Source organism: Geotrypetes seraphini, chromosome 9, assembly GCF_902459505.1.
Source record: "Geotrypetes seraphini chromosome 9, aGeoSer1.1, whole genome shotgun sequence".
Classification (NCBI taxonomy): domain Eukaryota; kingdom Metazoa; phylum Chordata; class Amphibia; order Gymnophiona; family Dermophiidae; genus Geotrypetes; species Geotrypetes seraphini.
Window position 1 is genome coordinate 48,837,894 of NC_047092.1, and position 25,740 is coordinate 48,863,633.

At 41.9% G+C, this 25,740-nt stretch overlaps 1 protein-coding gene across 1 annotated transcript in view; it reads left to right on the forward strand.

Moving 5' to 3' along the window:
• The window catches only part of POT1 (protection of telomeres 1), a 195,574-nt gene that overhangs the window by 111,344 nt on the left and 58,490 nt on the right, over positions 1–25,740 (forward strand). Inside the window, 3 exon segments of the mRNA XM_033959136.1 lie at positions 3,449–3,742; positions 8,378–8,533; positions 24,999–25,168. Coding sequence (XP_033815027.1) covers positions 3,449–3,742; positions 8,378–8,533; positions 24,999–25,168 — 620 coding nt within the window.

Here is a 25,740-nt window from a genome sequence, read left to right on the forward strand (position 1 = left end):
AAGGGGATAGATTCCGTACAAATGTAAGGAGGTTCTTCACCCAGAGAGTAATGGAGAACGGGAATGATCTTCCAGAGTCTGTTATAGGGGAAAACACCCTCCAGGGATTCAAGATAAGGCTAGACAAGTTTCTGCTGAACCAGAATGTACGCAGGTGAGGCTGGTCTCGGTTAGGGCACTGGTCTTTGACCTGGGGGCCACTGCGTGAGCGGACTGTTGGGCGCGATGGACCACTGATCTGACCCAGCAGTGGCAATTCTTATATTCATACTCCTCTAGAGAGGTGGCTTTTTTATAGATTGAGTCCTGAGCAGTAAGATAGTAAATGACGGCAGATAAAGACCTGAATGGTCCATCCAGTCTGCCTATAAGTTATACCCATAAAAAAATACATGATTAAATTAACTTGTCTCTTCTTTGATATTTCTGGGCCTTAGACTGTAAAGTCAGGTATTGTCCTAGGTTCCAAATGCTGAAGTTGCCATCCAAGCTTACTCCAGCCTATCCAACTATCCTGATGTTTGCAGAATATCTAATGTAAATCTGGCCAACATCCTCATGTTCCTGATGAGAATTGTAGGGTGGCCACGTGGCCCACTCTCCATACCTTTGTTAAATTTATAGAGTGGATGGGGCGGCTCAGGCGAAAGCCACATTTGGGTCTTCAATTTTGTCAGCAGGCTCCTTAGACTCGATGGATTGCTTTGGTATGTCCCACTGGTTAAGACTCGTATGCCTTTTGCACTAGAAGTGAAGATTAAGTACTTACCTCAATAATCTTCTTTCTAGTAGAAAGGCATTTAACTGTTGACATCCCTCCCTGTCAAATTTTCAGGTCACCTGCTTATGATCTCAGACATAAATGTACTTGGCCTATGCTTGATCTGCTACTCCGGGGTCCACAGAATGGACCCTGGAGTAGCAGATTTGTTTAAAAAAAAATGGAATACATGAAGTAAGAGAGTTCATATCTGCCTATCATGGGGTATGGTTGTTATTTCAGTGTTAGTGCCATGTTGCGCTGTGGGGTATCATGTGCTGTGGTTTAAAATTGTTTTATATTCATTTCTAATCAATTTTCTTTAAGGTCAGAGCAGACGGGCTAGATGGGGAGTTTCCCATAATCCCTCCTCTTTCTTTTTTTGTAGTGCTGCTTGACTACTTTAGTATGAACAGAGGATCACAGAGCATTGTCAGAGGAGGCCGAGTTGAAAAATGTATATGATGCCTCCTACACAATCTCACGAGTAGGGATGCATAACCCACTGGTTAAGACTCATATGCCTTTCTAATAGAAAGAAGAATATCGAGGTAAGTACCTAATCTTCCCTTCTGGCTCATCTGTACCAGCACTCATAACTGCAGCCTGACTGCAAGCCAGCTTCATCGACTACAGCTCATTCTCCCCAGGTCTGCATAACTTTCATTTTGGGCTTACCTGTTCCTGTACTCTTTAACTGCAGCTTCTACTCCTAAGTGAACTGACATCTTCTAATCTGGACCATGCATGCAGGCCAAACAGCTTTGGTCTTTTCATCTTAGACCCTGGTAAACCAGTACTGACAACAGCCCATTCTTCAACCAGACTGTCTAGTTGTTTCCTCTTCCTTGCACAGTTGTTCAGAATTTTCCCTGGAGTAATCTGTGCTGCTTTGGCTTTTTCTGCTTCTACAACTGTCTTTAATTCCTCACTTCTTGAGGGAATGCTGTTAGGGCATACAAAGGCATCAAAATGGTTGCTTGTACATAGCTATTCTGTTTGTATCTTCCTCTATAGTTAGCCAAATCACTTGGTGGTTTCACCACAGCAGTCAGAATTCTATCAGCCCCACAGTTGGCTTGCTCTGCCCTCTCACAGTAACAGGGCTAAAAGTCAGATTTCTTATTACTCCATGGACCTATGAAAATGAGGTTGCAGAGTGATACAACAGTTCTTACATAGTCCAGAAAGTAAAATACCAACTTCTCCATATGTCTTCCTACTCATGAAAATGCTTCTTTTTTGAACAACCTATCCTAGTCAGTGTTTCATTAATATTTTAGGTGGTAGGATACACGTTCTTATGTATTGTAATGTAATTTGATGATTTGCTAATACTAGAATTATAGTTAGATACAAACAAATAAAATAAATGGTAAAATAGAATCAGATTCAGGTGTTTCTATAATAGCATATCAAAATGAGGTATGTGCAGTAGAAATTAATTTAGCAAATAGGTTGTGATGTGCTAACTGGTCAACATCTAGAGTAATAATAATAATAATAATTTATTTCTTATATACCGCCAAAGCCGTAGTAGTTCGAGGCGGTTTACAACAAAGAAGGGCTGGACAATTAGCGAATATAGGTACAATCAGCAGATAAAGATACAATTTAAATAGGTAAGCGGGATACAGGTACAGTATAGAGGGGCCATATGTGAAGGTGAGCTGGAAGACAAGAAGGAGGCCTAAGAGAGTAGTGGTTCTTAATCTAGTCCTCAGGGCACACCAAACCAGTCAGGTTTTTAGAATATCCACAATGAATATGAATGAGATAAGATTGCCTGCATTGCTTCTGTAGTATGTAAATCTATCTTTTGCATATTCATTGTGGATATTCTGAAAACCTGACTGACTGGGTGTTATCCAAGGACTTGGTTCTAGAGCACTATAATAAGGATGTGCCTTCAACTTTAGAACTGGTCATTCATCTGAAAATGGAGAAAATTGGTAAACGTTATGCAGAGATTTTGTAAATAAAGACTAATTCTTGCAGATTTGTATAAACACTTCATTTTCTTTGTAATTTGTACGTGTATAGACCCAAGTCAGCTCAAGCTATTCTGATGCCCAAAGCCAGTTAGCACTGGACTGGTGTTCCTCCTTTCTCCACTTCTGGTTCCCCCACCCCCCTTTCCATGGCCTGGCATCTTTTCTGTTCCTCCCCCCAGTCCGCTCTTTTTCCTCTCCACATTCTTCTCCCTCAGGGCATTGTGCCTTCTCTCTTTCCCTCCCCCCTCCCAGTTGTATTTTTGTAAACTTTGTGCTGGGTTTCTGGCAGCAGCCTGAAGTCAGTCTACTTCTGGCCAGGTCCTGGATCATACTTCTGTCTCACTCGCCCACAGGAAATTGCTGCTACAAACTCACCACGGAGAACCACGGAGGGGGATGAAAGAAAGAGAAAGGCGAAAAAAAGAATGATGCCAGTCCTACGGGGGTGGTGGGGGGAGAGGGAGATTGGACCAGGGATCAGAGAATAAGGGGGGGAGACACTGAACTTGTGGAGGGCGAGAGAAGGATTTAAACATTAGACCAGGTGAGGTCAGAAGCTAGGGATTTTGGTGCCCTTTATCACCATAGCCATATTTTACATCTATTTTAGACCACTTGTGAGCCACAAATATAGAATATATTTTGATATATTTACAGTCATCAGTACAGTGTTTTTTTTTCACCTTCCTTCCAGATTCAGGAGTTCAATAATGAGATGCAAGGAGTTACTAGTGCTGGCTTTGCAGCCCATGGTGTTTGATGGCACAGTAGGGGGCTCCAATAAATACCTCGAGCCTCCAGTAAAATGTTTCACTATACTTCTCAAGACCTAAACACACTAGAAGTACTACGTAACTGGGCAGTCAATCACCTGTCAATTCCTGAAGCAACAACAAAACTTTCTGCTGTCCAGCCAATGCAGTATTTTGACTTGACTTGTCAACTTGTGGGGAAAGCAGAAGTGAATGTAAAATCATTTCTTCTAAAGGTGAGTCTCAATTGTAGTCATGTTTTGAAAGAAAAGGTATATTTTTCCTTCTCCTTTTTCCCAAGATCATAAGATTCCTAGATTCAGTGCATGAGCAACAATTGGTTCACGCAGTGACAGGAAGGGCAATTTAAAAAAAAAAAAAAGCTGCAGCATAGTTTCTACATCAGCCCTTAGCAGCCCCCTAAACCCCCCATCCCTGACAATTTCAAAAAAATAATAAATCCTGTTTAGCAGCATCCCTTTCTTAAAAAGAAATTTCCTGGTATTTAGTGGTACCCTTCATCCCGCTGATCATTTCTCTGTCTCCTTTCCCCATTCAAAAAGTCCTTGGTGGCTGGAGGCCTCCCAGAATCCCCCACTCCCACCCACTATGTACCTGTAAGAGACAGTGGCGATGATCACATGCTCCTACCTCCATGCTGCTATCTTGAAAAATGGCAGTGCCTGACCCAGCCATATCGAGCAGGGGGTCAGTCTGCCAAACAAAAATTTTCCTTTCTATTCCTACTACCATATAAGGGAATGTATGGCAAGGGGTAAAATGCCACCATTTTTGAAGATGGCATCACAGAAGCAGGAATGAGTGGATATCGCTCTTGGTTCTTAACCTCTGTGTGTGTGGGGGGGGGGGGGGGGTCTTAGGGTGCTACTAGACTCCAGAAATTTAATTTTTAAATGACAAAACAGGGGGGAGTTGGGGTTGAGGGGTACCATGAGACACCAAGGGCAAACCAGTGAAGAATTTAATTGGAGGTTGAGTGGGATGCATGACCTAGTGGCATCGTTGGTCTTTTTTTTTTTTAATATGGTCACCCTTCCTGTTAGCGTGTGAGCCAGTCTCCATTAATATGCTTGACAGGAAGAGAGGGGCATTTTTAAAGTGGCAGTAATTTGCATGGCTGCATTGCCATGATATATTTTTTCATATTTTGCTTTAGAAGCCATGTGCTGAGCCTTGGGCACATGACTTTCTGCATCAGCCTTTCAGGCTGTATTCTAGGTAGCAGTGGAAATTCTAGTTAAACCATTATCTATGCTGTGAAGTTATATTTTTTCATGTATTGCTCTTGCCTTCTAACTGGAAAAGAGATTTCAAATAATTTAATAGACTTGTAATGTTACAATCATAAAAGATATACACGTGGAGGGGCATAATAAAAGAAATAACATCTAAGTACCCCTTTTGGCCTATGGCCCTAAATATTGAAAAATAGAAGCAGGGAAAATGTCCATTCTAAAAAAAAACGTCCAAAGAAGGTTTTTTTTAAAAAAAAATAATGGCCTGCCTCTACGTTCAGCTGTTTAAACGCCCAGACCACCACTACGTCTACACTTAAGACATATAATACCGTAAGCCATGTCTTTTTCACAGAGCTATGCAAACTGATAGCTCAGACACCAGATCAGAGAACATTTGGTGAGGCCGGCTCCTACGGCATGGCATTATCTTGTAGGTCCTAGGGTCCATGGTGGTCAACCATAGAGGTGATTCCATGGGCGAGGAGCTCACCTATTCTCCAGGCATGTTAGTCCCCCCCCAATCAAACTCTCTCCGGACGGGGTTAGCATGGACAACAGAGGCATGTCAGAGTCTTTCCTCTCCAGATAGATTGGGTGATTCCTAACAACCATATGCCAGTCTTGATGGCTGGGGGATTTCACTGTGAGGGTCATCCAGCACAAGGCCGATGGTTGCTATCACAGAGAATGTGTTCCCATCAACAGGACTGGAGTTGAAAGCCATTCTGTTGGCCCTATGCTTCTTTCAGATATGGCTGGAAGGCAAAGCAGAGTTTTCTCAGACAATGCTACAGTCCATGGTGTACTATCAACAGGGCAAGGGGGAAATCAAGAGTGCTCACTGAAGCGGAGGCCCAAATAATTGTTCTGCTAGGCAGAAATCTACTTACAGGCCATAACAGCAGCTCATGAGCAGGAGTGGACAACATCCAGGCTGACAGCAGACAGACCCTAGTTCCAGGAGAATGGTAGTTGTCCACAGAGAGCATTCAACTGCATTGTGAATCGCTGGGGGCGGCTGACGGTCGACCTCATGGTGTCAGCAACCAGCAGGAAAACCCCTCATTTCTACAGTCAAAAATTCGAGCTGGGAAGCATCGGGATGGACACTAATGCAGCCTTGGCCAACAAAAAAGCTTTTGTATATGTTCCCTCTGCGGCTGATGAAAGGCCAGGTCATTCACAAGCTAGCGGCCCATCAGGGATTTGGGATTCTCTTGGCCCCAGATTGGCCACGTAGTCCATGGTATGCAAATCTACTTCAGTCAGAGCAGGACAGCTGTCTCAGACTGCTGCTGCATAAGGGCCTTCTATTGCAAGGGCCCATAACTCTAGACCAGTGTATTGCAAACTTTTTAAGCTGCGGCACACTAATCTCGGGACTGCTGCTGGAGGACACCTTGAAATATGCGGACATCAACACGATGACATCACACGCATGCTTGTTGTCATCACGCTGATGTCTGCGCATGCACGGATGTCCTCCAGCTGCGGCCCTGAGCCTCCTATTACCGCCGGTGCGGGTGGGGTGTTGCAGAAGGAGAGGTGAGGAGAAGGAGCAGAGGCTGTGGCGCTGTTTGACTGACTACAGGATGTGCCTCTTACCATGAGAGGCACATCCTGTAAGCAGATGCCTGTCCTCTCCGGTATCTTGCGGCACACCTGGAATCTGCCAGGGAACACTAATTTGTGATATACTGCTCTGGACAGTCTGGAATGCTTTAGTCTTAACGGCATGCTGCCTTAGCGCAAAGGAGATATTCGAGTAGGGTTATCTCAACTAAGATCTAAGAACTAGCAAATGTGGTAGCCTATGCTGGAAATTTTTCCAGCAATGATGCCAGACAGATCCAAGCTGGGGGTCCATTTCCGAAGCACTGTCCTTCTTGCAGGAAAGCCTGGAAAAAGGCTTGGCAGTTGGATCTCTTAAAGTTCAGGGCCAACCTTTCTTGCTTCAGGGCTAGAGCAGGCAGAGCGTTCTTAGCCTCTCATCTGAATGTCTCCAGGTTCTTGAGGAGAGAGTTGAGGCTCCGGTATGGCAGCCGTTTCCTACATCGACTCTTTACATTATGTTAAGAGCTCTCTAAGGCCCTGTATGAGCCTTTCTCAGAAGCTTCTCTAATGGATCTTACCGTGAAGACAGTCTTCTTAGTAGCAATCACTTCAGTGAGAAGGGTGTCTGAGCTGCAGGCTGTATTGCGTAGAGAGCCTTTTCTCATAATCACGGAAGAAGGAGTGTCCTTGTGCACCATGCCCTCTTTTCTGCCAAAAGTGGTTTCGGCATTTCACATCAATCCGGAGGTTCGACTTCCAGCATTTCAGTCCACGGCAAGAACAAATAAGGACAAGGTTTTGCAATTTCTAGATTGTTCAGGGAGGTGATGAATGACTTTTGTCTTTCAGATCACCTGTTTGTATTATCCAGTTCTAATTGTAAGGGGAGACTAGCCTTTAAGGCATCTGTGTTACAATGGATATGCATAATTATCTCCGCAGCAGATATTAGCTGTGGTAAGCACCCATCAGTAGGCTTGGAGGGTCACTTCACCAGAAGTATGGCTTCATCTTGGGCCAAGACCAGGACCATGCCACCTGATGACATTTGTAGAGCGGCCACTTAGTCCACTCTCCATACCTTTATGAAATTTTACAGAGTGGGTGTGACAGCACAAACGGACATGGTTCTTAGTGCTAGTTGCAGGCTCATCTTTCCCGCCCTAGACTCAAGGGAGTTCTCTGGTATGTCCCATCTGTAAGGAATTTTATGCTGTTTGCACCGGAAAGAAGGATTAGGTATTTACCTCGATAATCCTCTTTCCTATAGAACAGCATACGATTCCTTAATGCCCTACCCTATCACATGTCTAAAATGCCTGTGTTGGAATACTGCCTGGGTTTGGATTTCCAGTGGTTTGGTTCGTGGCAGCCAAAGAGATGAGAAGAGAATTTTTTTGAGGGGTGGCAGAATAGATTTGAGTATACTATTGGCAAAGAGGTATACAAGTGTTAGTGCCAGTTGTACACAGGTAGGTGGAGAGTTTGGTTCCACCTTTATGTTGCCAGTTTCTTTTGAATATTTACTGCCTTTTTGTTTTCTAGTGCAGAGCAAATTGCAGTTAACATTACTGGGGAGTTCCCTGAAGCCCTCCTTGTTATACTTTTTTCTTTAAGGGTTATCACTTACTTTAATATGGACTGGAGAGAGAGGGCACTAACCAGGGAGATGAGGCGGAGCTGAGAAAAATGATTGGCATCTTCTACAGTCTACTCCCCCCCCCCCCGAGTTGGGGTATAGAACCCATCAGTAAGGAATCATTATGCTGTTCTACAGGAAAGAGGATTATCGAGGTAAGTACTTAATCTTTCCTTCATTTTATTAGCCAGGCCCCTTGCTGATAAATAGGTCATACAATGATATGTAGTAATTTTGAGCTTATGACTTTTTGTTGAAATAAATGGGTCATAGATCTGCAAGAAGAGCACAAAAATTCATAGAGTTAAAAATATTAAATGGCTAGTGAAGCTTATTCCATATGTTTTATAGATAGATATACATATATAAATATATTTTTTTTTTATTGTGATATGATTGTAATTATTTTTTTTTCACAGGTATGGGATGGTACAAAGTGCCCATACCCCTCCTGGAGGGTCTTAGTTGAAGACGGTGCCCTTGAAGGAGATAAAGTTCGCATTCATCAGCTGCAGAATCTGACAGTAGATATTCTGGTTTATGATAACCATCTACAAGTAGCAAAATCCCTAACGGTAATATATACTGTAGTGCTACTAACTCTTTGAATTGTGGTAGGTGAGATAATGGAAAGTGTTTTATCTCAACTCTACAAATAATTGGATTTAAAATTTGAAGATATTTTCTATCAAATATATTCTTCCACTTGCTTTAAAGTCTTGCCTTAAATCACCATAAATTAGAGGTAGGGAACTCCGGTCCTCGAGAGCCGTATTCCAGTCGGGTTTTCAGGATTTCACCAATGAATATGCTTGAGATCTATTTGCATGCACTGCTTTCAATGCATATTCATTGGGGAAATCCTGAAAACCTGACTGGAATACAGCTCTCGAGGACCGGAGTTCCCTACCCCTGCCATAAATAAACAAAAATCATTCTGTGCAAGAGTTGTATCCAGTCCTTGGCACTGAAGTTTTGTATTGTATATTTTGCATTGCTTTACAAATAAGTCATTGAAAATACATGTAATTGTTTACGAGTGCTTCCTGAAATAATAACAAAAGTTTAATTTGTACCTCCATTAAAATTGGTTCCCTACTTCTTTCTCATCAAGACATTGACATTTTGTACTGTTTGCAGTCAAGGGACTACTGACTTATGGTCATATGACATCATGTACTGGAAGTAGTGCTTGAGAAATCTAATTACCTCTCTTTTCTCATTCACTCATTTACATTTCAGTTTTTTTTTTCCATCTTACTTAATTCTGACACATTTCTTTATTCCCTTTTCCCTATTCCTTTAAACACCCATCTGTTCATTTAATCTCATTTACTCATTTTAATTAGTACACTATATAGGAACCATTTTCTATGCCAACATCCCAGAATTGATTTTACACTATTTTTCAGAACAGATACCTAAAGTGTTGAAAGCTTCATATCAAGATTGCATTATACCTCTCAGATTCCAGTTTGTCTATATCAGGCTTGTCCAACCTGCAGCCCACAGGCTAGAATCTGACCCATCAAGTGCTTTTTCTGGCCCTCAGAAACTGGGCAATTCTTGTGGTGCTTAGAGCAGGACTCCTGCTTTCCTATGTGACTTGGCTTTCTGTAAGCATGAGCCACGCACGCAATGCCACAGGTTCAGGCTGATCTCGGTTTCAAGTCTTGTGAGGCTTGAAACTAGAAGACCAATGCAAACTTCACACGCCACAAGGCTCAAGCTTGCAGAGTGTCAAGTTTGTAGTAGGGAAGTAAGAATCCTGCTGTTTCTTCTGCAGCTGAAACCAAGTAAGGAAAAAGAAACTGAGTGAAGACTGGGGGGAGGGGAGGAAGGGTTACATGAGCAACAGTGAGACATGGTGTAAGCTAAAGAGGGGATGATGCACTGTCATGTTTTTGCCATTATTTGTATGATGGTGTTTATTTTGGCCTTCCAAATGTTACAAGATATAAAATGTGGCCCTTGAAAGAAAAAGGTTGGAAGGGCCTGGTCTTCATGTTTGTGTCTAATTTACCAGACACAGAAAAACACTGTGGGGTGGTCTACGTCACCAAGACCGTCCTACCTGCCACAGAAATGGACCTAGGTACCACAGAAACCAAATTGTACAGAAGAAAAAATGTGGAACCAAATCCTGGACTTCCAAAAATTAAAAAAAATGGTGAAGTTTATTGATTAATAAAACAAAAAAGTATCACAATGTGCTAAAAGTCAAACTCATTCCAACAATGTAAGAGCAATGATTGTACTGTATTAACCATGAACCAGACCCTACACGGGCCGTGTTTCGGCTTTATCTAGCCTTCCTCAGGGGTCCTAAGGGAATATAATAAATGCAAATACAAACAAGAAACAGACAACAAAAGAAAAAGCAAATTAAAATATGACCCAAAAATAATCAATATGCACATTACCATGGAAAAATGTATATGTGCACTGACCTTGGAATGCCATAAAAGCCATCAAATGACAGTGTACCTTACAGAAAATCCTACAAACATGAACATGAAAAGCCTTAAAAATATATGCAATCAAATTGATTTAACATATATGACAAAAAAATGTTAAAAAAATTTTTTAAACACATAGATCCACCCATCAAGTGTTGCATGTCTCTGATATGAAATATGTGAAGGAATCCTTGGGAGCCCCTGCTTAGACTAATGAAGTGGTGAAGAACAGTTACATAATACAAAGAGCTAGTCATAGCAATCCGCCATCATGAGCAGTAACCGTGCCTATCACCCATAGGGAAGCCAATAACCTTATGATTATTAAAGGTCAACATAGACGACAAAATGAAAAGCTGATTTCTTCAACCAAGAAAATATCCACATTTGTTTTTTTCATACAACCATGTACCTTGGATGCCTGAGGAAGGTGGTTAAGTCGAAATACGTGCCATGTTGGGTCAACAACATTTATTTAATATGTGGATTATTTTGCTTGGAACTGTTGATTGCATCATTTGGACCAAATAAATACCTGAATCATGAACATCTTCCACAGTATTTCTTGGTTCTTGGTCCTTCTAGCATTTCTAATTATGTTTCTATTTTTTAGCAGAATGTATATAAGTTGTCATTTGTATGTATATCAGGCTCTAGTTTTGACTAGTGATTGATACCCCCAACTCAGGTGCTACGGTGCTGGAACATGTTGAACATATTTTAAACAAATCACTGGAGGAATAAAATTATATTCTGTGATGATAGTCTAATGACGATTTCATTAATCACAGCTCTTGTACAAAATTACTGAATAATATATAAATTTAAATTTAAATGTGAAGTGCTCAGACCTTATAACCAGTGTTTTAAGTGTTATCACCAAAACGAGGTTAACAAAGGGACCATCATTGCCTTCACTGTCCCTTGACCACCTAGATTGTATCGCCAAAACTCTCAGCGTGAGTAATTTGTATTAAATGGTGTACTTATCTCTGCCAGGTGGTAGTCGGTGATGTTAATCCTCGTTCAAACAAACGTAAAGAAAGTGATGTGCTTTTAAAAGATTTTTTCTATGTGTGCCTTTCACTTCATAGTCCCTGTCCCCCCGACCCAGGTTTCGTATCTTCGTCAGGGAGGGACATTGATGCTAGAGAAAATCAATTAAAACAATAGTCAACTTTATTAAATCATCTGACATTAAAAGATCTAAAGTAGAATCTTGTAGATTACTCGTAATCTTACAATGAAAAATATTATGTAAGTGTTAAAAAGAAAATATCAATAGGTTTACATACCAATTGTTGGCTCACTAAGAATAGACCAGACCTCAGAGGTGGGAAAACTAAGTTCCAGAGACCAGAATTTTGGTTTTATAGGTAAAAACCGGAACTATTGTATTGGACCCTACCGGAAATGAGATCAACAAGAAAATGTCATGACGTTCCCCATTACGTTATAATAAAAGCCAGTCTATCTCTGAATTTAAACCATCAGGGGTAAGTGTGTGCCAGTTATAGATAAACCGCTGTTCCTTCTGAATAAGTAATTTGGAAAGATCACCTTGAAAGTGTTCTATGTGTAATAACACCGTATATTGAAGATCTTCAAGCGTGTGTGCTTCGCTCAACCAATGGGGAACTAAAGGGGCGGTGATACGTTTTGTACGAATGCTGCTCAAATGCTCTATGATACGAGTTTTAATTTTGCGGGAAGTCTGCCCTATGTATATTTTTAAACAAGGACACTGAATGTAATAAATAACTCCTTTGGAGTCACATGTAGTATCAGTGTTTAATATAAACCTACGACCACCCGAAAAAGGGATTGTTAATTGAGCAGTATATTCATGATATGCTTACATACCTTACATTTACCACCACGGTTGGTGAGATTTCTTCTGTGTAGTAGGAAATGTCAAAATTCTTATGTTTTAATTTTTCGCCCAAATTAGGTCCTCTTGAAAATGCGAATTTAGGTTTTTGAGTAAGCGAAGGATGACTTTGAAGTATTGACCAATGTTTTAAAATAATATGCTTGATCGCATTACTACTACCGGTGTAAGGCATCACACATACCGTATCCGACTTAGATCTTTCACTATTAGTTGGTAACATCAACCAAGGACGGTGGCAATTTTTTGCCCTCTTCCATGCTCTTCTTATTATTTTAAAATCATTTTAAAATCATTTTGAAGTCTGAATATGCCAACCTGGTTTTTATTACTAATAAGACTTATCTGTAGAGCCTATTTTTCTGCTTTTTTTAAATTGTACTTTTAAGTCAATCCATGTGTCATAATCCTTAGAACAAAAAAGCATACCCCACCCCAGTCGGTCTTCATATTTAATGTATTTTCTTTCAGTATATTTTATTAGCTATAAAATTTCGGCAAAACTAATTAGCACATAATGCACAGTTCAACAAGTCAGATAAAATCCAAGTTTATGCCAATAGAAATGACATGAATACATCCATGGTGCTCTTAACAACAAACTGTGGGCTCATTCATCAGGAATGTCTTCAGTATTAAGTGCTGATAGTACTTCACTCGTTAAATATAAGGAACAAATACTGCAAATTATTGTAGAATATTTAGACAATATTAACAGTTAGTGAGGAGGCAATTGATCATCTGCCAGAAGTAAATATCTCTTACTCATCTCCCAACCCTCAGATTATAAAAACAATTAACCTGCTGTCAAATGATAAAGCAGCTGGAGTAGCTTCTATTCAAGCAGAGGTTTGTAAGAATAGAGGTTTATGCGTGTTAATAAAAATGAAAAAAAATGGAAAAATCCACACAATTAAAGCCAGTCCGTTGTACACCAATACCACTGTTGATTAATGTGGATTTGCTTGAAAATGGCCATGTTTTGCAATAAGTATAATGATAAATCTATTGTCCACCTGTATATATTTAACCATGTTCAGTGAAGATCCATATAATTCATTAACTGTGTAAACTTTCTAGACATTCATTGTGTATGTTTTCGTATAGATCACTTTTTCAAATATACAGGGTGCCCACAAAAACATTCCTTGATTTGAAATGGTTACAAAATCAAAACTTATTGGAATATGTTTATAAATAAGATGACAGCAAATATAGGTGGCCTGTCATAACCGCGCGGGACAAACGCGCATCAACAACGGTGTGTAGGACTTATGTGCGCTGGATTAAAACAGTTACTGTAAGCGCTCAGAGAGTGGGGGGGTACCCCCCTCACTAAGCTTAGAAATGTTTGCGCTCCTGTTGAGGGGAACCCCCCATTACAGAGGAAACTGCTGATTACCCCCAAAACGAGGTAAAACCCAATTGGGGGAGGAGAGAAATGCTATTGTTGCACCCAATAAGGGGGGGGGGAAGAGAGATGCTGCTGCACCCAATGGGGAGAGAGAAATGCTGTTGCTGCATCCAATTGAGGTGGGGAAGAGAAATGCTGCTGCTTCTGCACCCAATTGGAGAGAGAGGAAGGATGGGGAAGAGAAATGCTGCTGCTGCTGCACCCAATTGGAGAGAAAGAGGAAGGGAGAGGAGAGGAATGAGAGATGTCCAGGTCGAGGGAGTGAAAGGAAAGGAGGAGAAGGAGGGGGAGTTGTCTGGGCATAGGGAGGGAAGAGACAGATGCCAGACCAGGGGAAAGGAAAGAAGGAAGGAAGGAGGGAGAGAAAGGAAGAAGAGGAGATGCCAGATAATGGAGGGGGAGATGGAAGGAGAGGAGAGAGATGCCAGGGCATGGGGGAAGGAAGGGAAACTAAGGAGACAAATGCCGGAACAGAGGGAGAGGAGGGTTCAGAGCAAGGAGGGAGAGGGAGAGATAGGAGAGGAGAGAGATCCCAGGGCATGGGGAGAGGGAAGGGAAGGAGATAGAGATGCCAGACCATGGGGTGGAGTGGGAAGGAAGGAAGGAAAGGAGAAGAGAGATGCCAGAGCATAGGGGAGGGGGGTTGAGACAGAAAAATGGAGAGGGGGTGAAGCTGAAATGAATCATGTACAAAGGAGAGAAAGGACACAGGAAATGCAGTTTATTGAAATGACTTAAAAAGAGGGAAGATGCTGTGTGGAAAAGTGAGAGGGCAGACACTGGATGAAAAGGACAGAGAGGGTGGACAGTGGATGGAAGGGGCAGAGAGAGGATGGACAGTAGATGGAAGGGGTAGAGAGAGAGAGGGCAAAGGCTGGGTGGAATAGGCAAAATGAAAGGGCAGATGTTGCATGGAAGAGAGAGGGCATACGCTGTATAGAAAGAAGAGAGCGAAGAGAAGATGATTGAAGCAGAAACAACAAAAGGTAGAAATAATTTTTTTTTTTTACTTTATGTAGAAACAAATACACTTCCCCCTCCCAGTTCACGGTTTTAGGACTCGCAATTTCAATTATTCGCAATTTCCTAAAACCGGGATCACCCCCACCTCCAGGACCTTCCTGGACCTTACCATATTGGTCTAGCGATCTTTTGGGGTAGGAGTAATCTTCCTTCCCTCCTGCCCCGTGCAGATCACTCATCCAAAATGGCTGCCGTGAGTTCCCGTCGTAGTCTAGAGGGACTACGGGAACTCACTGCACCCATTTTGGAAGAGTGATCTGCATGGGCAGGAGCGTAGGAAGATTGTTCCTGCCCTGAAAGACCGATAGACCACCAGGTAAGGTCCGGGATGCCGGGGGGAAGGCGGGAGGGAGGCAGGGTGGGTCAGAGTCGACCCAAAAGCTATTCGTGAATTTTCAATATTCGCGAGCCGGCTCTGCCCCTAATCCCCGCAAATATTAAGGGAGGAGTGTAGTATTGTAACTGTATTGATAAAAGTTTATAAATAGGAAATGAAAATAAGGCAATTTTTTTGGGGACTAACCCCCTTTTCTCAAGTCAAGACAGGATAGCATAACAGCAGTATATTGTACTGTCTTGAAGAAAGATTTGGCCTCTGAAAGCTAATTAGTCCAATAAAATGATATTTTCTTATTTCTCATTATTTATTTTATTTCTATTTGTTAATTTGTAAAGTGGTGACTGTTATGTATCAGTTTTTTCAAATTTACATCTATTGTCTTTATATTTTGCACAGTATTAGGGGACAGATGTCACTGTTTCTGTGGTGTTGCATTGTATGCAGAGTCTGGTTCAGTTTAACTTTTGTCTACATATTTCTATTTTTAGTTTGTGATTATTCCATATTGGCGAGGGTGTTTCTATGTTCTGTGTGTTTGAAAAGGACATGGTTTTCTGTTAGCATTGACTGTACAAGATCAATTGACTGTGCAGGATCTGGCTTGTTTAGATTTACAATTGTGTGTGTTAGTGTTCTAGTGCTGACTGCAATGTTTAAGATGTTGCCTTTTCCTAGGTGTACCCTTGTTGTGTGACTCATGGATTATTACAAAAATAACTTTTTTATATAGAGGAGGGGGTTGTTAAAAAATGATGAGCACTGGCTGTCATATATACTAGGTACACCACTGGATTTAATGACCCTATACTAACCACCAAATTTCCCATCCCGCCCCACCAGGCTACTTTTTAATGGAAAAATTTCTGGGGAGAACACTATATATATATATATATATATATATATATATATATATATATATATCCGCACTTCAAAGTTGGTGGGTCCGTGATCCGTGGCGCCTTGCCTGCACATGCGCAGTGCCTGCCTCAGCTGATTTCCTGATCTCTTACGCCGGCTGACTTCTGACTACACTGTGCTTGCCGGCTTCCCGACCCTGTTCCTCCAAAACCAGATACAGGGGGAGGGAGGAGAAGCAAGCACAGTGTTAGAGCCTCCGGAGCATGGCCAAAATCGCTTCCTGGCTAGGGCAGCATTGAAGGAAGATAGGGTAGGGAGGAAGGCTTCAACTCGCTGCTCCTGCTTGCTTCGAGCCTTCCTCGCTGCCGGGTCCTGCCTTCGTGAAAAGAGAAAGTAGGTGGGACCCGGCAGCGACGAAGGACCGAAGCAAGCGGGAGCAGCGAGTTGTGAATGCTGCGCTGATGACAGCTGTGTGAGACCCGGGAAGGGGGGGAATGAGAAAAGCTGCCGACAGCTGTGTGAGACCGCGGGGGGAATGCTGCAGCAGCACCCTTTTGGGGAGACAGAGGGACTGAGGGAGAAGGAAGACCAGGGAAGCTGGGGGGGAAGAGAAATGCTGCTGTTGCACTGGGGGGGAGGTAAAAGGAAGGGAGAAGTGCTACTGCTGGACAGGGGAAGCAGGGAAGGGGTGCTGCTGGACAGGGGTGAGGGAAAAGGAAGGGAAAATGAAGCAAAGAAAGAAAGAAAGGCCTCAGCGCCCCATTGTGCTAAAAGTTTACACATCTATTCTAGCATCCGTTAATGTAATGGGCTAAAAAACTATTATATATATATATATATATATATATATATACAATATACACAATCAAACCTCAGTTTGCGAGTGTTATGCAAAACGAGCAAAACACTCTCGCAAATCTTGCCTCACAAACTGAGCGTTGACTCGATATGCGAGGCATCGCACCCGAGAATCGGCATTCCTGCCCGCCTAAACCCTTACCACAATCAGGCACCGGCACGCAATACAAACCCACCGGATGTGCTGGTGCCCAAAGAGCCTGCCAGTTGCCGCTGATTCTGCATGGGCCTTGGGTCACTGCAGCATTACCATAACCTAATTTTTATTATTTTATGTTTCTTTAGTACTTTTTTACGGTTTGAAACAAAATTTCATGTTGTTCGTGAACCATGATTTAAGGCACATTTTAAAACCCACCTCTCAACTGTAGCTCACAATCAGCGGACTGCACCGAACAAGTTGAAATTTCTCACACACTGGTACTAAGGTTTGTCGCACTGCTTACAAACAAAACCAAACAAACAAAACTGTGGAAATACAGTATTCTCGGACCTTGGAGATAATTTATTCGAAATATCAAGGGATTAATTTTTTATTACTGTTTTTATTACTGCTTTATAGTTGTGTTTGCTTTTATTAAGGATATTTTGAATAAATTATCTCCAAGGTCCGAGACCATTGTATTTCCACAGTTTTGTTTGTTTAGCTTTGCATTTTGTCATCTTGTAATGTTAATTCATAGTTTAAATTGCTATGGTAGTACTAATATAGGCAAGAGAGAGGGGCTCGTTTTCAGTGAGCATGGGTTATTAATGTTAAGAAAATGCATTGCTGCCTCCCAAAGGATTGTTAAGGATATTGCAGTTTTTGTGACTTTCTAATGATACACAATACTATTTGTTCTCATTACTGTGTTTATATTTAAAACCATAAACTTTACATTTGCATCTTTAAAGCATCAGAGAAACACAGGTCAATATTCAACCCATAGCAGTCGACGTCTATTCAAATACTGACTGCTGCATGCAAAATTAGCCTTCACTGTTCAGTGGTGGGCCATATCCAGACCCTGGCACTAAGGGGGAAATTCTATAAGAGGTGCCTAAATAAATAGGTGCCTAACTTAATTAGTAAATTCACTTGAAAAAAATTAAAATGGGAGATAGATGCCTCTCCTCTTAGGCATAATTCTACAAAACAAAGGCATCTATCGGCATCTAATACCAAAGTAGGCATGTTTAGAGGTGGAGAAAGACTTAAGCGCTGCTAGGCGCAGTTCTCTAAAAGTCTTAAGTGCCTATAATTTAGACGTTTAAAACCCTTCCGCCTAAGTTTTAAGTTGGGCACCGCTAAGCATGATTCTGTAACGGGAATCTAAGAATGATTGACATGCAATAGGCACCTAATTTTAGGCATCTATCTTTTTTAGGCACCAGTGACAGAATCTGGCCTAAAATAGAAACTTAGAAACAGATGGCATATAAAGGCCAAATGGCCCATCCAGTCTGCCCATCCACAGTAACCATTATCTTTTCCTTTCTCTAAGCTATCCCATTTGCCTATCCCAGGCTTTTTTGAAATCAGACACAGTCTCTGTCTCTACCACCTCTTCTGGGAGACTGTTCCATGCATCTACCATCCTTTCTGTAAAAAAGTATTTCCTTAGATTACTCCTGAGCCTATCACCTCTTAACTTCATCGTATGCCCTCTCATTCTAGAGCTTCCTTTCAAATGAAAGAGATGCGACTCATTCTCATTTACATCACGTAGGTATTTAAACATCTCTATTATATCTCCCCTCTCCTGCTTTTTCTCCAAAGTATACAAATTGAGATCTTAAACTGACCACCAGCTATTATGTAGGTTCTGAACAATATTCAGCCAGTTCCTGGTGATTTAGTGGAGGAGTGGGCATAAGCGATGCCCACTCGCTCCTCCTTGACATGGCTTCACGTTCAAAATGGCTGATGCAATAACAAGCAAGAAACTTGTATAACAATTTCCATTTGGCATTGAAAATGTCTTATAAGCAAAGTAAACTCATCAAAAAGGAAATATATCTCCTGTACCCTCGTAATCTAAAATGGGGAAAACACAACCAGACTGTTACCAATAACTGAACTCTTGTGCCTTAGGACTACACTTCCTAATTGTATATTAGTGGGATCAATAGCTGTTGATGACTCAGCAAGTGGAGCACCCATCCATCTCCCAGCAAGGAAAGGTAACAATTGAGACAATGCTTAGAAAACCAGCCTACTAAGGAAGAAAAGAGCACCTACTTGTATAACTCCAGGACATAAAAGAAGTTGCTTCCTTTTCCTTTGAATAGCCTTAGAAACATCCAGAAACATGTTGTGGTTAAGAAAAAGTATGTCATGATATGTTTGGGGGGGAAAAGGAAAAAAATACCTTGAGCTTAATATAATGCAAATGAAGCAGTTAAAGTAGCAGAGATATTTCATTGTCCAACTTCTGAAGCAATGTAATCAAATTCAACATGTCTATATCTTGGGAATCTGAAGCACTCTGCAGTAGTTAACTGTTCATTAAGAGGTCTATTTATTAAGTTGTGTTATTTTTGTAATGTATGTTAAAAACCACTTAATGTGGAGTATACAAGCAAATCAGGTCTAACTCATGACTGGAGTAGCAGCCTAGTAATTAAAGCAGCAGGCTGTTAACTAGAGAAACCAGGGTTCAAATCTCATGACATCCCTTGTGACTTTGAGCAAGTCACTTAACCCTTCATTGACTTAGCTGCAAACTTAGATTGTATGTCCTCTGGGGAAAGGGAAACACCTACCACACCTAAATGTAACTGGCCTCGAACTACCACTGGAAAGGTGTGAGGTAAATAATAAATAAATTTAATGAGCTGCCTCAAATGCAAAGCAGCACATCGATATATAGAGTAAGTATAATTACATGGCATTGTGCTAACATTAGTAAGGCATGTTTTTGCTCAACAGTTAACCATGCATCTGGAGTTATAGATAAGTTTCCATCGGGAAAGTCGAAGCGTAACCCTCTTCCCTGAAAATCCCTATTTATCCTAGGACAAGCGGGCAGCATATTCTCACAAGTGGGTGATGTCATCCATGGAGCTTGGTAAGGACAGTGAATAGTGTAGTGTCACTTTAAGCTTCAAAGAAACTTTGTGATTGTCCGCACTGCGCATGTGCGAATGCCTTCCTGTCCGATGTTGGCTCGCTGTACCTCATTTCTTCTTTCTCCGCAGAGAAAAGTTCTAGTTGGACTTCATCCAAGCGTGTTTCTAGCCTTCCAAACGTGTTTTTTGATACCTTCGATTTTATTTTTGTTTACCAACTTGGCTCTCTGCCCTTCATATGTTTTTTTTCTATTTAACTCCATTTTTCTACAGATTTTTTTCTTTTTGCCTCAGTTTGGCCTAGTCCCATTATTTGCCTCAATGGCAGCTATTGAGCCTTTTGATTTAGCAGCTGATGTTTCCTCTCATGTCCAACCCAGCATCAGGTTTTAAGAAGTGCACTCAGTGCAACTGGCCCATTTCAATTATTGACCCACACAAGTGGTGTCTCCAGTGTCTTCAGCCAGAGCATCAGATAGACTCTTGTACCCGATCTTCTGCACTGCAGAAACAGTCTCTAAAAACCTGTCCCATCCAGCAACAAAGGTTATTCGGGATTCCGTCAACTTCCATGTCATCGAAACAGAAGACCTCACTAGCGGTATTGGCATTGTCACCTCCATCAACATCTGAGTGGGTACCAGCATCGGGTAAGCCATCTATGAAGCTACCTTCCCAGCAATCATCACAGGCTTTTCTTGCATCGAGCCCTCAATCGATGAATGCCAAACGTCGACGCCATTGTTCCCCATCAGTGCACAGCACCTCCTCATCGGGGTCGCAGTCAACCCTGTAGCACCTGATGTACCTGTGCAACAAACGGTACTGGTGCAATCGATACAGGACCAGTTGAAGGAGCTGTTATACCAAGAGCTTGCTATGATTCTACAAGCACAAGTGGTACCGCTGCAGTTACAGTCTTCCTCTGTACCGGCCCAGCCTGAGCATGGCGCATCAAGGCCCCATGGTACCGCACCTCGCTCTCCTCCTGCTAAAGCCATTTTTCAGAGAGCATCGAGGTCTGTCAGTACCGAATCCCGGTCTCCTCATTGTAAATCCTCCTCAAGGCACTTTAGACATCAATTACCATCATCTTCATCATTGGATCAGTACCAACGCAGGCATTAGAGTCCTCCTCAACGTTGACATCAGACTTCTGCCACTTCTAGTCATAAACACACACCTCCACCATCTTAGAGAGAGTCACTGGGGATTCCTGTGTATGATATTGATCTTTCTCAGCATAATGATGACTTATCAGCTCCTGAGTAATATGGGATACCTTCTGACCCATTGCCTTTTGAACCTAGGCATCATTCTCCTCCAGAAGGTTTGTTCTTCATTAAATATATCCATCAAATGGGGAAGGCTCTTCCTGTCCGCATGGAAACAGATGCAGAACCAAGGGTGCGACTTCTAGAAGCCTTGGATTTTGATGAGCCTCCTAAAAACCTCCTTAAGCCACGTTTTCATCATATCATGATGGACACAATGCTTAAGGACTGGGAGATGCCTTTAACTGTACTGACAGCTCCCAGAAGAGTAGATACTTTTTAAACAGTTCAAGCCTCTCCAGATTTTGACTGACCACAGTTGCAGTACCAGTCCCTACTGGTTGAATCCGCCTTGAAGAAGTCCTCTAGCATTCGAGTATATGCTAGTGCACCTCCAGGCAAGGAAGGCAGCACTCTTGATAAGTTTGGGCAGCATCTATTCCAGAATTCCATGCTTACTAGTAGGGCACTGAGTTATAGTTTTCATGTCTTCTGCTTGAAGCAACTCATTAAATCTCTTTCAGACTTTGAACAATTTATCCCGTCTGACCATCTCAAACACTTTCGGGAGGTTACACACAATTTATTTCAAACAATAAAATTCATGGCTCATTCTGTGTTCAACACTTTTGATGTTACCTCTCGAGCATCAGCTATGTCCATTGCTATGAGAAGATTGGCTTGGCTCCGAGTCTCTATACTTGACATCAACATTCAAGAACGCTTAGCCAAAATTCCCTGTTTGGGAGCGGAATTGTTCGGAGAGAAAATAGAGGAGGCCACTCAAAAGCTCAGAGCGTGTCTACCTTGGCCTCTGCTAAGTCTTCTAAGGCGCAACCATCTAAGTCTTATTCCAAGCAGTCCTACCAGCCATACAAAAGGCTGCTTCTTCTTCATTGAAGCCTCCTCTGAAGAAGAAGCAAAGACGACAACGCCCTCAGAAGCATCAGACACAGCCATTTCAGAAGCTCACCCAGCCTTTATGACATGCTACTGGAGAGCATAGCCGCCACAAATCCATTGATCCCTTCTTTTCTCCCTATCGGAGGTCGACTTCAATTGTTTTCATCAGCATTGGACTCTAATTACCACTGACTCATGGGTCCTCCAAATTATACAAGAGGGTTACTTCCTACGTTTTCTAAACAACCCTCCAGACATCCCTCCAAGAAAGTCATCTTTCAATTTCCAGCAGACCCCTCTTCTTCAAGAAGTAAAGGCTCTTCTAGAACTCAATGCAATAGAACCTGTACCCCCATCTCAAAGAAAACAGGAGTTTTATTCCAGATACTTCCTTATCCCAAAGAAGACGGGAGGTCTTCATCCGATACTCAACCTCTGAGCACTCAACCCATATTTAGCCAAAGAGAAGTTTTGCATGATGTCTCTAGCAGCCTTATACCCTCTATTCAAAAGAGATGAGTGGCTATGCTCTCTAGACCTCAAAGAGGCTTATATGCACATCCCCATACACCCATCTCTCAGAAAATTGCTTTGGTTTCGCATGGGTCACCTTCATCTTCAATACAAGGTGCTCCCATTCAGTCTAGCTTCCTCTTCCAGTGTATTCACCAAGTGCCTCGTAGTGGTAGCAGCAGTTCCCCGTTCTTATGGTTTTCAAGTCTTTCCTTACCTGGACGACTGGCTCATCAAGGATTCTTCACCACAAGGGATCCAAGTGGCTCTAAAAGCTACAGTCACCATTTTAGAGCTTCTAGGATTCAAAATCAACTATCCAAAGTTGCATCTTCAACCTACTCGGGTACTAGAATTCATAGGAGCAATACTCTACACACCTCATCTGTGAGTGTTCCTGCCTCAACAGAGACAAACAACGCTATTTCAACTATGCATTCCTGTGTCCACCCTTCGAAAGATCTCAGCAAGGCAGATGATTCACCTTCTAGGTCATATGGCATCTACAGTGCACGTGGTTCCTTTTGCTCGGTTTCTTCTTTGGCCTGCCCAGTGGAATCTAGTATCCCAATGGTCTCAAGCGACAGACCCACTTTCTTGTCAAATCAACTTCTCCTCACCTCTCCGTCACTCCCTCCAATGGTGATTACAGCCAGTACATCTATCCAGGAGGTTACTGTTCCATATACCTCCACACCAACAAGTGCTGACAGCAGATGCCTCCATGTATGTGTGGGGAACGCATCTCGACAGTCTCTGAATTCAAGGAGACTGGTCACTTCGAGAACGTTCCCTTCACATCAACTTTCTAGAGCTCCGAGCCATCCGCAACGCTCTCAAAACTTTCCAGGATCATCTTCTCAACCAAGTCCTCCTTGTCAGAATGGACAATTAAGCAGCTATATACTACATCAGCAAACAAGGAAGCATGGTATCTCTTCCCCTTTGCCAGGAAGCTCTCCACATCTGGAACTGGGTGATTGCATGACACATTTTTCTCAAGGCTGTCTATGTTCAGACAATCTCAGCAGGTTTCTTCAACCACACGAGTGGACTCTCAGTTCAAAAATCCTGTGCCACATTTTTTTACCTCTCATCCCAAAGGTGCCATTGCTGAACGGGATAGAAGCAGCAGTCATCTTGTCAAAAGAAATATCACCTGGAGTGGCAACTTCTCCTGGAGGGCCAGCAGCAAAAATGCCAGCGAACACCAGTTTGGCAGCCAAAATAAAATTTATTACCGCATTCACCCAAAATGACCACTCTGTTGGTTTAATCATAGTCAGTCATGCAGTACTACTTGGCATTAGAAGATTCTCAGTCAAGTCCTATATAGTCAGCAGAACACTATGTTTGTGTTCAATAAGATTAACTCTCCCAATGCAGGCGGATGATAAAAAATGGCCATGTTGGGTCAGTGTGCAAATAAATTTTATCCTGGTTGACATACTGGTGTTTGTTTTTATTTGTTTATTTAGAGGAGACTTACTATACCGCCTTTAACTGTTGAATGGGTGCTATTTCTTTTGACTGTTTATTTCACTGTCTCTTTGACATCTTTTCCTGCAACACCTACTTGGTGCTGTCCTGCAGTTGCTATCTTGAAAATGTATCCTGAAATATATTTTGCACACTGCTAGAGCTGTGTTTCTCTCAATATAGGCGAATTGGGGCTTGAGTAGTAGTCTATTCTTCTGGGGCAGGAGATGGTGCTTTGCTTTGAAAATTGGATTTTTAAAAATCTGCAATGGGAATAGGGTGGAGGTGCCCAACTAGAGCTTAGGGATTTCCTCCTTAGTATGGGTTGGGGCCTATCACATCTGTATAGGAATTTGGCACAAATGTTTGTTCATACAAGGTCACAGACTTTGGAGGTGTGGGAATTCTTTTTTTAACTTTATTCCAGGTTTTGTGTGCGTGCGTGTTTGTATTTTATTTTTTTTTTGGTGGGGGAGAAGGAAGTGCCATTTTGGAAGCAGATTTTAAAAACAAATGGTGGATTTCGGATAGAGGTCTGACATCCCAGGTTAATGCAACCAAGAGCACCCACTGTGGCCCTGATTCTATAAACAGCACCTAACTGCTAGGCGCCGTAGAGTGCAATTGTCAATCATCCACCAGCTGCCTTTTATAAAATCACGCCTAGCCATGCCTAAGCAGTCTTAGGCGCACTGCTATTTAGTCCATGATTTTCTTGGCCTAAATGAGAGCACCTAAGTCAACCCGCATGCAAAATTTGCCCTGAATCCACCCCCAGCCATGCCTACTTGTTGGTAACTACCTCGTTGCTTTCAATTATCAGCGTCAATTAAGTGAGGCGCTATTTATAGAATCTCGGCCTTTGTTACTACAGAAAGGTTAGTGAATTCTATGGATGCACTGCATAAAACTTACACTATTTTAGCGCAGTTTAGAAAATGATCTCATTGTATAATGTTGATTTTTATATTTAGGTCAGGAGTTATCTCAGAATTCACAGTCTTCATGCAAAAATGCAAGTGCCGAGCAATGGGAATCAGTCAGGAGCTTCATACATAGAATTTCATCTTCATGGTGGCACTGGTTATGGTCGAGGAATTACAACCCTGCCAGAGAGCAACTGTGATGTAAAAGACCTTCAGAAGTAAGAAATACATACAGTTTTATCACTGATACATGTAAAAGTCCTTTTGGTAACTTATATGGATTTTAATCAAAATATTACCCATAGAACAATTTGAAATAACACATCTATGACACTTGTGAGCAGTAATGCTAAACATCGGGTCTTCAACTTTTAGTTAAAAGGACAACATTCAAATTTGAACAGTAAATCAAAAAAATTTCATCAAAAGATCAGCAGTTAAAAGCTGAACTGCCATCATTCAGTGTATTTGCATAGCTGAAAATGACATGGTATATTTTTTGCTTTGCTTTTCATATACCCAGAAGTGATTTCATAAGTATTTGCTTGCTCTTTCTTGAGGTTGAGTGGTAGAGTATTTGAAAGAGATGAATACCTCTTGTACATGTTTGTAAACAAAAAACCTTAATTCATTACTGCAATCTACTTCTAACTGGTCTCCCGCCGTGTCGCCTCTCCCCCTTGCAATCTGTGCAAAACTCTGCTGCACGACTCATCCTCTACCAACCTCGCTGCACTCATGTCACCCCTCTCCTTAAGTCATTTCGCTGGCTCCCTATCCGCCATTGCAT